The sequence below is a fragment of the Oryx dammah genome, unplaced genomic scaffold (genome assembly GCF_014754425.2).
Source record: "Oryx dammah isolate SB20612 unplaced genomic scaffold, SCBI_Odam_1.1 HiC_scaffold_3, whole genome shotgun sequence".
Lineage (NCBI taxonomy): Eukaryota > Metazoa > Chordata > Mammalia > Artiodactyla > Bovidae > Oryx > Oryx dammah.
Genome location: NW_024070187.1, coordinates 69,614,160 through 69,631,708, shown reverse-complemented (window position 1 = coordinate 69,631,708; position 17,549 = coordinate 69,614,160). Strand labels below are relative to the sequence as shown.

The 17,549-nt window shown below is 40.6% G+C and overlaps 1 protein-coding gene across 2 annotated transcripts in view; it reads right to left on the bottom strand.

The window, feature by feature from the left end:
• Positions 1-3,771: 3,771 nt before the first annotated feature.
• Positions 3,772-17,549, bottom strand: part of KIT (KIT proto-oncogene, receptor tyrosine kinase) — an 82,212-nt gene continuing 68,434 nt past the window's right edge. For both annotated transcript variants that reach the window (XM_040238228.1, XM_040238229.1), the window contains exons 10-21: positions 16,790-16,896; positions 16,569-16,695; positions 16,190-16,294; positions 15,995-16,105; positions 14,501-14,651; positions 12,461-12,552; positions 11,879-12,006; positions 10,752-10,874; positions 7,729-7,840; positions 7,530-7,629; positions 7,077-7,182; positions 3,772-5,990 (exon numbers count right to left, since the gene is read on the bottom strand). In XM_040238228.1, coding sequence (XP_040094162.1) covers positions 5,862-5,990; positions 7,077-7,182; positions 7,530-7,629; positions 7,729-7,840; positions 10,752-10,874; positions 11,879-12,006; positions 12,461-12,552; positions 14,501-14,651; positions 15,995-16,105; positions 16,190-16,294; positions 16,569-16,695; positions 16,790-16,896 — 1,391 coding nt within the window. In that variant the 3' untranslated portion in view covers positions 3,772-5,861. The remainder of the gene's footprint in view (positions 5,991-7,076; positions 7,183-7,529; positions 7,630-7,728; positions 7,841-10,751; positions 10,875-11,878; positions 12,007-12,460; positions 12,553-14,500; positions 14,652-15,994; positions 16,106-16,189; positions 16,295-16,568; positions 16,696-16,789; positions 16,897-17,549) is intronic.

Here is a 17,549-nt window from a genome sequence, read left to right as displayed (position 1 = left end):
AGAGTGGGAATCATCTTACCATGACAGCCACATCCCAGAGATGATATGAAATAGATCAGGGGTTGATGGGAGCATATCAGATGAGAGAAGACATTAAGGACCAGACCTTGTACAATTCTGATGGTTGAAGGAGCGATGGAGGAAAACAGAGGAGGAAGACGAAGCAGGGTAAGGGGAGCAAGTCCCAAGGAGGAGCATAAAGTTTCCTTCATTCAAGAACTATTGAGTGTCTTCTACAGACCAGGCACTGTTCTAAATAATAAAATAATTGAAAAGTGTGCTCTGAAATTGGCATTTTGGAGATCATTTTCTTAGTTTTTCAGAGAGCCAATTTCAGCACGCTAGTGAGGATCAGGTCACCTGCTACAGTACAGAGGATTTTTGAGACACTTCTGCTATGGACTGAATTGGGATCCCACCAATTCATATTGAAGTCATAACAGTGACTTCCAGGATGTCAAAACTGACCTTACTGGAAATAAGACCATTGCAGACATAATTAGTTAAGCTGAGGTCATACCAGAATAGAGTTGGCTGACCCAACATGACTGCCATTCTCAAAGAAAGAGGAAATTGGACACACACACACACACACACAGGGAGACCACCACGTGAAGAAAAGAGAGATTTACAAGACAAGGAACGCCAAAAATGGCTAGCGAACCACAGCGAGCCAGGTGACAGGCAAGAAACAGACTGACAACCTTCAGAAGGAATCAACCTGACCCTGCCAACACCCTGATCTAGGACTTCTAGCCTCCAGAAGACAATGACTGTCTGTTGTTTCAGCCTCCTACTTTGTGATACATCATTACGGCAGGTCTAACAGACTAATACACTTTCCTTTACAGGCATCCACTGGAAGGCTGCCCAGCTGGTACTAGTCAGGGTGGTCCCAAGGCCCCTCCTGGGAGTGAGTGTGCAGCATGTTTCTTCATGGAGATGCTGGCCCTGCTGGGCCCTCCCAAGTTCAAGTCTAGGGTGTAGGTCTGTCTTACTTCTGTACCTCCAGCCCAGCCTCCTCAGCTGCACAAGAGGCTCTTTGTAGCCTCCACACTGCACGAGAGAACTTCTCTTTCCCTTCCTCCCCAACCCTGCCCCAGCTACCCAAGCCCTCCTTTTCTCTACTTCTCCTCTTTCCCACAAGACAGCCGGGTGTTCCTTGGTGAGGCTGCCAGAAATAACTTTCTTAGTTCCCCTTCCCTCTTCTCCCCAAAGCCTCAGCCCTAGGATGAAATGAAGCTGCCTTTCCAAGGTGCTGCTCTGGGTAAACTTTGTACATTTCCTGGTCTTTCCAAGACCCATTTCCTCCCAGACGGCTCTCCGTTACTCTGTGCTGATGGAATGTTTAATTATTCATTCAAAAAAGATTAATCACTCATGAAACATTGTGCTAGAAGCCTCAGGAGCATCTGAGAACACCTGTTTCTCAAGAAATCTTGAAATGTGGTGATCATTTAAGGGTGACGGGTAAATCTCTCCTTAGGCTAACTCCCACTGACAAGTACAGGCTTCCAGAGAAGCTGACACTAAGGCATCTCCATGGGCCAGAGTGCTGTGATAGAACAGGGATGACTACACAAACACAGATGGGGAGATGCCAGCATGGTAAGACCAGGTACTTGTCACCATGGAGGTACAGAGACTCCACAGACCACTGAGTGAACTTGGGCTAGTCTTCACTCCTAGCAACTTCTCAAGCAATTTAACCTCTGGAGTGTCTAATTAAATATTTTAACAAGTGAATGATAACCTGTGAAATCACAGACCTTAGCCCATATAGGTATGCTAATTCTAACACTGAATATAGTACAGGTGGGGAGGAGCTAACACAAGAATCAAAATAATTATAGTACCAGGCAGAATAGATGGTAAGAGTAATAAAAAAGGATGGGTACCAAGTGTCATGGGGATTCAGAGGCAACTTCCAATGCGATTATTTGCCTGGTCTTGAAAGCTGGGGGCTTGCTGGGAGAGGAGACAACATGAAGTCGGAATGAATGGAAACAGAAGTGTGGGGCATGTTTATGAGTCTATGGTAACATGAGAGAAGAATGGAGGGAAGACTGGAGCAAAAATAAGAGCCTTGAATTCCTGATGCTTTTAATAAAATTTTAATAAAACAGAGACATCTCTCTAGCAAAGTCAAGTTTCACGGCAGTTTTGTTTGCATTTTAGAGGAAGACAGTAGCTAGAAGCACATTTTTGACCACAGAGTTCTATGTGGGGTACGTTGGTAGTTGGTACAGGAGCATCTTCTTCCTTCTTAAGGAGCCTAATCAGTCATGACAAAAGTTACCATTTTTGAGTGCTATTTATGTAATAGGCACATGAACAGACTTCAGTTGAGTATAATGAGGCAGTCACCACTGTTACGGGAGATGAGATTTCAAGAGCTCATCTGTTCAGTGTCACAGAGCAGGAAGAGGTCGGGACAAGGCTGGCACCTCTGAACCCATAATGTTGACACCAAGCATCTACTTGATTAAAGCTGGGTCAGTGAAGGAAACACCTAGACTAATAGAACAGGGGCTCTGGACTGCTTCTAACTCGAGAGTGCACATACATGAAAAAGTCTAAATGACACTGAAAATATGTATAAAGGCTTTTCTTGTTTTGTGGTCAATTAGCATTCATTCTTGTCTGTAATAAAATAATGGAAAATGCTTAACTGAAATGTGGGTCTATTTTTCATTGATTATTGATGTTTCTGGTCACACCATTTCCCCTCAAGACTTTAAAAGGATTCCTCTTCATTACAGGTCACCTTTAACCCCTCTTCCCTCTCCTTTCAGGAGTTACTTCTGCAGGAGTAGATGCCGTGACAGTAAAGAAAATAAAAACTGATGGCGTCTAGTGTGCTTACCTCATTTTTAATAGGATTTTGTGGTTCAGGGTGAGTCTTTATTTTAAGCTGGAATAACTCTTAGGCTCTATGCAGGGTTCACTGGTCTAGACAGCCCTCCTGAATACAGAGGATGCGTCAGTCACAAAACATACTGAATTAAGTAATACAAGTCACCCCCCTCCAAGCAAATGATAGAATTTTGTCCCAGAAACAAGTGAGAATGAAGACTAAAAGGTGGAGCGCGAACATCTCAGGACGGATGTTCAAAATCTAAGCCAACAAGATTACACACCATTTTCTCAGGATTCCTCATGTCAGCCTTGTGACTTACTTCACTGTTCATATTAATTTTTAGACAATCTCTTTTAGGAGGAAACAAGCTAGTTATATCAGATTGAACCACATAAAATTGCTGCTAACCAAAATGGGTCATTTCAGAATGAATCAACTTAATAATCATCTTAGCAATGTTTTCTATATTACTTTTCAATTTAAATGGAGATCTTGGGTTGTAAAAATAAAATGAGAAAACACAGCACATACAAATTCTTAATAAATGTTTATCGAATCTTTAAGTATACAAATCCTAGTGATCTGATAGCCTTGCATGTATCGCAAGGTCATGTCTGACTTTTTGTGACCCATGGACTATAGACCACCAGGCTCCTCTGTCCATGGGATTCTCCAGGCAAGAATACTGGAGTGGGTGACATTTCCTTCTCCAGGGGATCTTCCCAACCCAGGGATCGAACCCGTGTCTCCTGCATTGGCAGGCGGGTTCTTTACCTATGAGCCATCTGGGAAACCTCACCTTACACATACTAGGTACAAACCATTCTAATGAGGGGGTGAATGCACTTTAACACTTTTCACACTTTCAAGTTTAATTTCACTGACTCTGAAATAATAAAATAAAAATTCCATTTGACTTTATATTTACACTTTTATTAGAATTCTTTAGAACTGTGAACAACTGGACAACATATCAGGAAAAAAAAAACACATAGAACATCAACATCCTTTAAACTTGCACTGCTTACATATTTACACATAAAGTTACTGTATATATAAAAAATATTTTCAAGGACTCATGGGCTTGGGAATATTCAAAAGACATTATTGCTACATTTCAATATTTACAAAAAAAATGCCACAAAATAATTTCAAACATTAAGCTACTGCAAAGAAACATCAGATGTAAAAAAAAAAAAAATTATAAAAATATAAACTTTCAAGAATATCCAAGACAAAACTCTCAGTGAAGTGCCCCTGAAGTACCTAGACATCTACAATTAACAACCACTTTTCTTACTATAACCAAAGTCAATAGAATCGCAAAGGAAATTTTCAGACAGTGTGGCAAACAGCAAAAACGTCTTACATTAGCAACAAAACGCCCCAACCTGTTACCTTTGGAAAGGTGCGAGAGCATAGAACTCCAGTGCAAATGGTTACTTTCAGATAAATGGCCACAGTTCTCTAAATGAAAGCAAAGAGAGCTAGGAGTGGAAAACCGCAAGGGCAGCATACCTGAATCTTGCAAGACAACACACAAACCCTGCCATGTACCCATGGACTCTTATAATTGGGTAGAGGCAAAACAAAACAAAAAAACAGGTAACACTAAGAATAATATCCAGGCTACAGCCTAAAGGGTAAAATTGAAATGTTTCAGTAGGAGAGTAGCATTAATAAGGTCTAAGGAACAGGTACAGTATGTTGAGTGTAAGTAACAGAGTGCCTTAAGTGCAGGTGGATTGCAAATAAATATGGACTTAAGCACTCCTCTATGTAAGCTTTTGGTAAGCCTCTCTACACAGCAAGGTGAAGTGAAACAAAAGCTGGGCTGCTGCTGAAAGCCAGGCTACTTCTTGGGTGCTGAAGGACCCTCCTGGGCTCAAGGCAAGACTACTCCCAAAATATTTTGTCTACAAGCATACATACACGCGCACACATACACTCTTACATAGATACTGGCCAGGTGTCCAGGACATGCCTGTGATGGAGGCTGAATCTAAAGTTTATTTTTGGCTACAGAAGAATCCAAACTAAGATAGCACTGGTTGTCACTCCTGCCAGAGTCATGCAATAAATCACTTTTTCAAAAGGCATCAAATCCACTGAATACGATGACATTCTGAAGCTGGTCGGCTTGTTCTGGACAATCTCTAGAGCAAGTTCATCGGCTACAAAAGGAGATTTTTGTTAAGACTGTGCTTGGCAATAATTTTTTTTTTAAAGCACTGTTTCCTTCAAACTTGTTCTGGCTCATCAGTTATTTCTATACACAGCAGACTCAAGCCAGAATTGTATTCAGAAACTACACCTTGTGGGTTTTCCCCCACTCAATATATGAATGTGTACAATTTATAGATGAGTATATACAAAATGAGGGCTGGGAGGCCGTCTCTCCAATTCAGCTACTATTAGTGAATTCGATTTAGAAACCAGGTCAGAAGCATGAAGGCTCATGCCCAGCAGTCTTTATTCAGGACCAGAGAGCATTTTCCATGGCCTATGTCTTACTCCCAGCATGAAATACTAGATTTCTTGAGCCCAGATATTCATAGGCTTCTGGCCTTTGAATAACATTCTATTTTCCACATCAAAGGATAAGGTTTCAGCTTCTAGTCTTGCTGCATCATCCTACCATCATGGGTGATTATGAGGAATGAAGGTGACTACTGCTATGTACTCAAAACTATCAACTACATTTTTCAGATAGAAATTGGAGAAACCTTGGGAAAGACTCAGTGTGTCTAGTCCATCCCACCCACCCTTTCTCCAAGTCTGAAGTTTTCTCGTTAGCAGGGGCTAGTGTGCTATTAGGAACATAGGCAGCTCGATGGTAGCTGATGACAAAAATCATCGGCCACTAAAGGGTGCTCATAAAGACAGGGTGTCCACTACCCTTGAGTAGGATTCGAATGGAAGGAAAACAAAGGAACCATTGTAAAAACCAAAAGAGAGGGGGGTTGGGGTTGTCAGGAGACCCCCGGATGCAGACTCTGCTTCAGACATCTTCGTGGACAAGCAGAGGCTGCGTGGAGGAGGCGCTGCTGCCCACAGAGTTGATGCGCACAGAATGGTCCACCGCGGGGTTCTCCCGGTGGGGGCTGCAGTTTGCTAAGTTGGAATAAATCTGAGGAAAATAAATCCACAGTCAATATGCCAGTCCCCACAAAGAACAATAGGGCACATGTGCAGCTTGGGAATTGCAAATAACTTAGGAAGATTCTTACAGCCAGGAGGTTGACAAGACCTTACAGCCAAGAACCGAATCACACTGACCAAGGATAAGCTTTGTTTTATCCCTCATTTTCCCATGGTCTGATTACGTAAGAAGTGATAGTCCAAAATGTGCTTTTCTGCTGGGATGCATCTAGGAATGAGAAAGACCTAACTTTTTTTAAAAGGTGCATAAATTTCTGTAGCCAATTCCCATCTAATAGCTGATGTCATTCACTAAGAAATTGGTGGTTCTTCCATTGAGAACCAGGCACTTGGGTGTGACATGCTGTCTAATTTGAAATGTGCTTTGACACCCAGAAAAGCGAGCTTCAACCTGAAAGTATCAATGATATAATCTTAAGAAAAGATAGCTCCAAGCGCAATCCAGAAGAAAAAGCAGCTTAAAAAAAATCTGAGTCGAAGATCACTCATTCCTCCTTAAAAGCAAAAGAAATCATGAATTTGAGTTTTGAACTCCCCGCTTCTCAAATCACTGGGAGGGATCGCTCAGCTTCAAGCAACTCTTCATTCTCTACGGTTTGTGGCCATGAAAGCTATCTGCCATATTGTGGTTATACTTACTTGAGCAGAAGGTTTATTTTACTGCAGGGAATAAGCTGTCTTTTCTACGTGCCTTACCCCAACCCTCCAAAGGCTGAATGGCCTGACACGTGAGACAGAGAAGATGCAAACCCCCATGACTAACACTTGGGGTGAAGAAGGAAAAGTGGCAAATCCTTATGGAAACTTCTATGCCCACACTTCTGAGCGTCAAGCCCTCTACTCTTTCCCCTCTTCATCTCATATCCCTTGGCTCAGAGTAGGGGGCTAGGCAAAAAGAACTTGTTTCCATTGCTTCACTTTCCTACTCAATTTATAGCGTAAGCGAAGGAGAGAAAGGGTGGGTAGCTTAGTCCTCACCCCCAGAACCTGAGAAGGAGGACATGCTTTGGAACCAAGAGAATGGAGGTCCTATGCCTGGCTAGAGTATACTCACATGATTGGTGCTCTCTGAGATCTGCTTCTCAATCAGCTGCACAATCTGCTTAAATGTTGGCCTTTTCAAGGGATCAGCATCCCAGCAGGTCTTCATGATGTCATACCTGCAAGACCAGGGCCAATTATCATTCCTCAATGCCCTTAACTGATCTGCAGGTATATCCCATTCAACAATTTCAAACATAATTCCAGGGTTACACAACTGGACATACTGAATGACATCGGTATAAAATAAAACTGTGTGTACTGAGACTCTGCCAAAACTTTATTTGGTAGTGAGTTTTATGAAACTCAGCGATAGAAATAACATTTGCCCAGGATGACATTACAAGGAACCAAATGACATTTCAAGCTATGCTTAGTGAAAACCCTCAACATCCGGGTTTCTGTCTTTAAAAAAGGAAAACAAAAGAGGAAACGTTATGTGAAGGAAGGACATCTGGGCCCTTACATTTCCGCAGGTGCATGCTCGGGGCTGAGCATTCGGAAACCTTCCTTGATCATCTTGTAGAACTTAGAATCCACCGGCATTCCAGGGTAGGGGCTGCTTCCTGAGGCACAAACAGTTTGCAAATCAGCATGACAATCAGCAAGGAGACCACTGGTAGCTCTGAGTGTGATTAAGGTGCCTTTGGCAAGGCTCACTTTACCTAAAGAGAACAGCTCCCACAGAAAAATCCCATAGGACCAGACATCACTTTCAAACGTGTACACACAGTTGAAAATACTCTCCGGTGCCATCCACTTCACAGGGAGTCGAGCCTGCAATGGAAGCATGGAAGATCCAATGATGTTAATCACATTGTGATTAACAAATCAAAAAAAAATTAAAAACTGAATAGAAAATATTCCTATAGAGAGGTGGGGTGAGAACTTGATGGGCATCTCACAAAGACCTTCTACCCAAATGACCTCAGAGGACCCTGATTGCCTCTGAGAATTATGTTATGTGTGGTTTTTTTTTTTTTAGTTTGGGATGGTTTTTCTTTTGTGGGGTGGAGTGGGGTATTCGTGCCAAGCAGTGGGCAGGACCTCAGTGCCCTGACCAGGGACTGAACCCAGGCCTTGTCAGTAAAAGCCCAGAATCCTAACCAGGGGACCAGCAGGGAACTCTTGTGAATTATGATTTTTTACTTTTTTCCTGACTACCTCTGAAATATGTGGATCACGAGTACAGCTGACCCCTGAACAATGAGGGTCTGAACTGCATGGGTCCATTTATACAAGAATATTTTTCAATAATAAATGCTACACGATCCATGCTTGGTCGAATCCAAGGACGTGGAGGAACCATGGATATGGAGTTCTGGCTTTCATTTATACTGAGATTCACCTCTGCCTTGTGCAATGGTCAAGTGTATACTATCTTCTGGAGTCGGGGTGCCATTTCCTTCTCCAGGGGATGCTCCCAACCCAGGGATCGAACCTTGGTCTCTTGTACTGCAGGCAGATTCTTTACTGTCTGAGCCACCAGGGAAGCCCAATACTATCTTCATTTTCAAGATGGGGGTCACTGAGTACAGCCTGGTGGTTAGGAGCATAATTGTCAGAGACAGATACGTGGGTTCTAACCTGGGCTCCACCACGGGCCTTGTGTAACACAGAGGTTAGTTACCAAAGAAGGTTAGTTACCCTTATCCCTTAATAGAAATGTGGCCTCCCAGGGTAAGGACTACATTGCCCAGCTCCTTCATAGCTGTGTGCAGCCATGCGGCTTGGTTTTGGCCACTAAGTATTGTATGACAGCTTTTGGAAAACTTTCTTAATATGAAGCTGGCATGTGTCCTGTGGCCTTTTCCTTCTTGTCTCCTCCTCCACTGTCTTGCCTTCTGGATATGTTGGCTGGCTTTCTTGAGGCCATCTTGGACCATGAAGCTAAGGGCCACACCAGGGATGGTATAAAATGGAAAGGTTGAGGAATTTGTTCCCTGGTACAGAACCTCCATACCAGGCCTGGCCTGCAACTCCTACACTTATTTTACTTTCCTTTTGGGTGTTCTGTCAAATACAACCACAATTATCCCTTACTAACACACTGGGAACATCACATACATCTGTAATAGAAGCCTCAGGATATTTTTCTGTAAAGCAAAAATCAAACCTCAAATTCCATGAGTTGTCTTGTGGGTTAAATGAGATAATGTGGGTGCCGGTGCTTAGTTCGGTATGGCTGATTCACGAGGATGTGGAAAATTGCCCTGTACAACCAACCACTTGATAAAGACAGCAGTGGCTTATGCTGACTATGACTATTCCAAGGTGGTGAGTGGCAGATGCAGAGTTTAAATTCAACAGTTGAACTTCACATCCTGAACTCCTTCTGCTAACATCGAGCCAAACTTTCTGTGACTATTTCTCTTAGAGACATTTCTGGATTCTTGGATCTTAATTTACCACAGAAAGCTAAATCAACCCTTCCCATAATCCATTTAGGACCCAAAACTAGGAAGACAATTTTTTTCTGGTCTTAAAGTTATTTTAGTCAGTAGGAAAAAAATAAAAATGCTTTCTAGTATCCCCTCCCAGATTTTGTGCTAAAGTTCTTATAGGGGCTCTTAACTTGAGATCTATTAATAAAAGAAATCAGAGGGGCTGGGGTCATCTTTACCAAATACGACACACTCACTAAATGACAGAACCAGGTTCGAACTCAGCAAGACTGGGCCCGGAATCCATTAGCCTTTTGTCAATATTCAAAGGCCTGGATAGAGAACCACCTTTCATTCTTCCTTCCAGCAGTGCACCAGGATGGTGGGGACTTGGTGTTATTAACACTCCTAGCCTTAGCGAGTTATTATTATAGAAACACATACTGTCATCAGAAAGTAAACCCAGCAACATTTCTACAAAAACCAAGTCTAGTACAGCCCACACACAGAGACGCCTTAGTGATGGAGAAGGAAATATTACATTATGTGTAGGCACACAAATAGCTACCTCTAGGAATAGCTCTGGACTGGAGATATGAGCCTGGGAAAATAGATGGAGAAAAATATATGTTCAGGACTACTGGCTTCCCATACTAATGGGATATTGCTCTGGGAATCATAGGCTCTGGTTTCAGCCTCTACTGATCCGTGTCATCTCAGACAAATATCACTAAAATACACTGTGCTTTTAGTTTCCCCAACTTTTAAAATGTGAAGACGCTGCATTCTAATGCCGAGGGGTTGCCCTGTTGATACAATGAAAATTGGCAATGAAATAAAGCACTTTGAAATAAAATCACTATGTTCCATAAGCCAATTATTCCTTAAGAATGTGTTTAATAAGCTCTCTTGATTATAAGATCCAAGATTCTATATACCTAATTCTGAACATTATCTTAGATTTTAATCTTTTTCACATAGCCTGTCAATCTCAAAATAAAATTCTCCTGCTGTGACCTTCAGGTCCACATTTGTTTCACTTGAACAAAATCGAGTTCATTGCTATTCTCAAGTTATAATGAAAATTAAAGCTATTTCTGTTTCCTTCACATGCCCCATAATTACACAATTAGAATTAGGAATCCTATTATTGGAATTTTGCTAAAGTATATTTAATTTGACTGCTAAAATGCATGATATCGCAAAGGCAGGATTTGCATTATAAAAATCATAAAAAGACAATATTTTTAAAAAATTGAAACAAAAATCTTTTGCTGGACTGTCAAGAGAGAGTGGGTACTCACGTTTCCTTTGACCACATAATTAGAATCATTCTTGATGTCTCTGGCTAGACCAAAATCACAAATCTTTGTGATTCGACCATGAGTAAGGAGGATATTTCTGGCTGCCAAGTCTCTATGAATACACTATTAGAAGAGTAGGAGACAAAGAAAACCATTTAAATTTATTTTAAACTTTTTAAAGAGTGAAAGCTATATTTAATGCTAGAATGCTGCTTATGTTATATAGAGCCAATAGTTTTGCTTTACTTTAAACTATTCCGGTGCACCAAAAATAAATATCTAGATTATGCTTTGAATGATGTTCAAATTTGTGTTTTACATTGTTAGGACTTTAATTACTATAATTGCTTTCAAAACCAACTTGAATAAATGCCCCCCCCCTTAGGACTGTTTAATTTTACATGTTTCTCTTTGAATATGTCCTTTTAAAAAGAGTTTCTAAAATGTCTACAACTTGAATTTGACCCCTCCAAAGGACAAAGGGAAGAGGCTCTTTATTTCAGCCATCCTATATCCTCTTTTAGTTTGGTAATTGTTTGGAAATGTCACCAATGACACTTAAGGGTAGGATCTGTAACCTCATCCTATTCTGTTAGCCTGGTTTCCTAAGAAATTCCTCTCACCCTTCGTGTTTCTTGTTTTGGTTCCTTCATTCTCTTCCTACCCTCAACCTTCTGATCAAATGTTTATTACTCTCTCGATTCCTTACTTCCCCAGCACTTGGTAAACCATACATGCAATATTTGAAGTCTAACTTCAAAAAGACTCAAGTATATGCTTCATCAAGCACTGCAACTACAAGAGATACCCTTTCCTTTGGCTGATAAAATAACGATCTCTTTATTTTCTAAGAGCAGCTCCTACATCCTAAAAGCCAAATTCTAAATGAATTCATTGCATATAAAAAATATATTCATAGAAAGCTCATTTAGACAGGCTTGCACTTTAAAACTTATGAGAACAGGAATTTCAAAGAGACAGCAGTTGGAACATGAAGAAACTATATTTCTTCTGCTTTTGGTTACCACACTTCAAGCGACACTCTGCATTCTAAGTATGGCTCTAAATACCCCTTTGGGGGCGGTGGGGGCAGGGACAGGACCCTTCTGAGAATCACCCCCACTTACATTCTTTGAGGCAAGGAACGCCATGCCCTTTGCCACCTGGTAAGAAAAGCTCAGCAAGTCCTCCAGGTCCAGGGCCAGCTCATCATCTTCCATGATAGCCGGAGTCACGTCTCTTTCTATGTATGAACCTGTTAGGAGAAGAAGGATTTTCTTAGCAATTAAAATCTTTAAGACAGGGGAGTACAAGACAGTGACAACAGCACCAAGGGCTGGTAATCAGGGAACTGATGTGAACTTGCAGGCAAATCCTCTCCCCAGTGTTAAGGACAGGAAGGTGCGGAATCACAAAGCTAATATTCCCAAACTTGGGCTAAGTTACAAAATCTTTAAGGAAGAAGAATGGTGGATGAACACAAAAGTCTCATATTTTTTATATGTATCTGATGTACTTTGATATTCATGTTAGTATATATGCAACAAGATGCTCAGATACAATAACACAGGCTCTGACTCCAAATACCCGCTTACCCTGAGCCTATTGTAAAGAAGAACCGGTTATTACCAGGAATGATGTTAGATTCCACGGTGGTATGAGAAACTCTGAGTCAATGAGGTTGTTCTTATTGTTTGGTAGGTACCCACCTATTCTTGCAGATCTCCTCTTGTCTGCCTTGGTTGGTACAACATAAGAAACTCCAGGTTTCATGTCCATGTACTCATTAGTACTATCATTGCTGCGAGAAATGAAACATCCATCAAATCACGAGTAAATAAAATGGGAGATGGGGGAGCACGTGAAAGGCAGGCTCTCTCTCCACTCCGTTTTTTAAGAGGCTGATTTATTTAAAGAAAGTACTGCCAAGTTTGAATGAAGAAAATCTTGCTCAGTAAGATATGAGTTTTTAATATTCAACATTTGGGTCCAATCCCTAGGAATTAGATGGCCCTTTTTTTGTATTCAACTGTAGAGGGCACTCTGGTTAGAAATGTCCTATCTCTCGACACCAGGGATTTAATGAGAAACAGAGAACCAAAACCATTATCCAACATCACTTCTAACTCTCTAAATTAGCCTCAAGAGAGATAAAATGAAAGAGACAAGAAAGAGACAAAGAACCAGCGCTCCTGAGATGTGTTATTAGTGGGGGAAGACAGGGATCGTTAACATATAGCGACTGATGGAAGACAGTTTAAAAAAACCAAGTTTGGTTCAGATAAACACCAATAATTTGGATGATTTTCTGAACCATCTGGACCTCTTGAATCTGTAACATTTGGCTGGAGAGTCTTCAAGATTTCTAGTACTTCCTGCTTCTGATTAGCATAGAAACACCATGACAACAATCTCCTTCAGAGAGTGCTGGTGGTTCCAATCCCATATGGGATCCCAAAGCACAAAAAACACTACATAGGATTGAACTATTTAGGCCATTATTTCAGAAAATCAAAAAATATATGTGGGGCCAAGGTTTTAGAAATCAGGCAAAGTGGTTCATTTATTCATATAAAGAGCATATGTGCTAGAGAAACAACCAAAGGTGGTTTGGTTTATATTGTATTTTACTGCTACTTGACACCACTCAAAGTTTACAGGATTGAAAAAAAAGTAAAAAGCTTCATCTAGGGTTTAAAACTTCAGCCAGAGGTACAGAAAAACACTTTATGAGGTAATCGCCCATTAACCATATTTACCGAGGTCTCCTTCAGGGCCTGGGGTTAAGTTCAGGAGACAAAGTCTTGCCTTCTCAAAATATAGGGGATATGGTAAATAAAAAGCAAAGAGGAAACCCATCACACAACTGCAGAGATAAAATGTATAAGGGATTAGACATGATGACTATGATTCTGTAGGGTTGCATAAATCTAGAAAATCTTAAATGGTGGATCTTAAACACTTGGAAAGAAAAGGCAAAAGATGGCAGAGAATTCTATTCTGATTGTAAACTATACCAATTCTTCTTAAAGCAACTTGAAACTCTTGACATATTCAAATTCAGAATGGTATCAAGGATAAAAGAGATGAAAATAAGGTGCAGAAATTTTTTAAAATGTGCTACAGTAGTTGTGCCTCTTGATAACCTAAGTTAAGGAAAAAAAGGGCAAGGAATACAGAAATAATTCAGAGGTAGATGGTGAGAAACCTTGGTGCAGAGAGCTGTTTGGAGCTCTCTGCCATTCTGTTAAAGGTTTTAAAGGAATTCACTGTGACAACTTGGCAGCCTTTCCCATGTTCCCTATAAACAGCGTGTCTCACTCTAAAGACACATATAGGACCCTACTGTACAGTATAAAGAGAATGACACACAAGAACGAGCCACGGTAAGAGAAACAGGTACAGAAATTATACAGGACCCTGGCTCAACAGTATAAAGAGAATGACACACAGCCAAGAACCATTCTGAGAGAAACAGGTACAGAAGTCATTCAACTAAACAGAACTAAAGTTCAGATACACTAAAGATACATTTTAAAAAATCAACAAAAATTTAAGTTCAAAACTATTTGAATCTCTAAAAACAGTTTGAACTTTCTAAACCGTTAATCACATTTAAATGATTTAATAATTCTGATTTTGCACCTCAAAGTACCTCAGTTCACTTTTTTAAAGAATCAGCCTTGATTGCAAACCCTTATGACCCTATGAACTGCCTGTCAACAGCTATTTATGTAAATCAGTCTTACCAGGAAGACTCCTTTGAATGAAGAAGGTTCTTATAAAGTGCCACTTCAGCATGATCTTCCTGCTTTGAGCAAATAAATGAATCACGTTTTCTTCTCAAAAAATTCAGAAGATCACCATAGCAACAATATTCTGTAATGACCAGGGTGGGCCCTATGAGCATTTAAGAGAAAGTTAGAGGGAGGTGAGATATACAGACCATCCAGTCTTCCATAAAAATACTCAAGGGCGATAACAGCCATTCACATTCAGGATCAATGCTAAGCCTACCAAGTACGAGTACAATCCTATCTATGAACATTGCTTAGCAGAACTCAGGATTGTGTGGAGTAAAACTAAACAACCTTTGTAACCTGAATTTCTGCCTGATTAGGGGTCAGGCATGACTGCTGGTTTTAGACAGGAGTTACAGCTTTCATCATTAGTTATCAAGCTTCCTAAGTGAGTCCTCTGATTCACTTCTATTTACAGAGAGGGCTTCACGCCTTTTGTAATGTCATTATGGAAATGATGATGAGCATAAGCACAAACGGCAGCATAATAGGAAAACCAACCACTGGAACCACCAGCTGAGACTGGAAGGTGGGGAGAAACCCTGAAAAGGAGGGCCATCACATCTGTTCGGGGCCCTATCAGTTGAACTTCTATTTTCTTTCCCTGTTGTAAAAGCCTAAAAAACTATAGCTCTGAAGTTATTTAACAGACAACTAATTAACTCGGGCAAAAATCTCTCATGAACAATTCATGATGTCAGTGAAGCAACATTTATGGGGGCTGTTTTAAGAAATTACAGAAAGCTGTCAACTTGACCATGGATCTCTCCAGATCTTGAGGAATGGCTCATTTTAATACATCTTTGTTCCTTTAGACCAAAATGTTTTCTGGAAACATCATAGAAAGCCTTGATGGGAGGACTAATGAATGCTTCAAAACTGGAAATTTCTTTTTTTATCAAAGTGAAGTCTTTGCTCATTTGGTGTAGATTTGAGGGCTCGTAGGCTTGGAGGCCTATTTTTAATGATAGCATGCACATGAACATTAACTCTTTAGTGGCTAAAGAGTCATCCAGCCTATATAAAAGCTCACAAGATAAAAGAAAAGCTTTCTGGAGGAGATGAGACATTCTCAAGATATTCAAGAGGTCAATGTTGGTGTGATATACATGACAGTAACTAGGTATGTCCTGGGTGTTCTACCCCATGACAATAAACACAAAATATAATTCTTAAGAACAAGACACATGAACCTGGGTCTCCTGCATTGCAGGCAGATTCTTTATCGTCTGAGCCACCAGAGAAGCCCCATATATTCTGATATACATTAAAATATACATTCTTAACATTCAGTGGGGTTGGGGGAAATCCAGCAAAAGGTTAACCATATGGGTCAAAATCCTGCAAGGAGTTTATAATCAAGCATTGTCAAAAATCATATCAAAATCTCCCACCTTTTGATACTTTGACCAATTACAAGAGGTAGGTTGGCCATGTCCTTACCTCCAATGGTGCACGCTCCCAGAAGATTCACAATATTCATATGATTACCGAGGTAACTCAAGACTTTGAGTTCAGACATTAGGGCTTCTCGTTCTGTTAAATGGGCGCTTGCTAAAATTAAAAACATCTTACTTTAGCAAAAAGCAAATCTGGGACACTGACGGTGAGCACCCATAACAGCCTGCAGGAACTTACGTTTGAGCATCTTGACGGCAACAGTCATGGCCGCATCCGATTTAATTAAGCCGTAAGCGGTGGCCTCAACGACTTTCCCAAAGGCGCCAGCACCCAAGGTTTTCCCTGTAGGAAGGAAGACAAGGGAGTAAAGTGGTGGTGGTGGAACTGAAGAAACATTTGTGTCATTTCAAAACCAATAAAGGAATTAGGGACAAATGTGTCAAGATACACTTCCCTAAGGTGTACTTGATGCTAAACCTACCAAAGGCAGTGAAACTGCAGAAAAAAACCTTACTGTTTCAGGTGAAATAAAATAAAGAAAGCTATTGGGATTCCCTAAAGGGACTGCTATGTGAAAACAGAAAGGTGTCATGGAAAACCCCTGTAGCATACTGACCAAAACTCAGCCTGTTCCTGGGAAACTCCCATTTGTGATCATAAGGAAGTTGTGTTGGGTCTATGTAAACATAATTGTTTCCATTTATCTCCTCGACAACTTTCCACTGTACTTCATACATTGGTTTCTGGTGGAGAGAGAAAGGGAAAGAGGAGTCATCTTTTAATGGTTAATGGTTCTGCCATTACAGCATTTGAGAGAGAGAACAAATAAATGGTTACCTGCAAATATTTGTATGTAAGAATCATCACGAAGATACACATTAAACCAGCTGCGATCACAAAACCAATCAGCAACGGCGTGAACAGGGTGTGAGCATGGATTTGTTCTAAAATCAAAGAGGGATGTGGAATCACAACCTATTAGCTGCGTCGGATCTTCACACAACACCTCTTACCTCCAACTCACCCACCTCCCGCACTACCTACCGCCCATCACAGCAGGAGTCAAACCAGGTGCATCTGAGCTCCCTGCCTTGGCTATTATCTTACTCTAGGAATCTTTTAACATAAGAACTTTCAACCAGAAAACTGTGGGAAAGAAGTTGAGATTTCCACAGCACAAGAATAACATTAGGCAGTTTTTCAGTAAAAAGTGACATCTGAGTGAACTTTGCACTTCAAATTCCTGCCTTTAACTTTAAGATGTTTCCTTTAATGGATGTTTTATTACTTTATTCTTTATGCTTTCCTGTATTTCCCAAATTTTCTACATGGAGCATTGAGTGTCTTTCACAACTGAGAAAAACATTTTTTAAAGTGTTCTTTTCATTGCCCTGCCTGGAAAAAAAAAAACAGCCATGATGAAGAACAATATAAGACTCTTCTCCTCATCACTCAAATACCGAACAAATACCACTTTTTGGCACTCGTCTTTGCCAACTGAAGAAAACAAAAACCGAATCCTACAATGTATGCACCCAGTTCTTTTGTCTTCCAACTTCATACCAATTCATCAATTTGTCTACAGGATCATTTAACT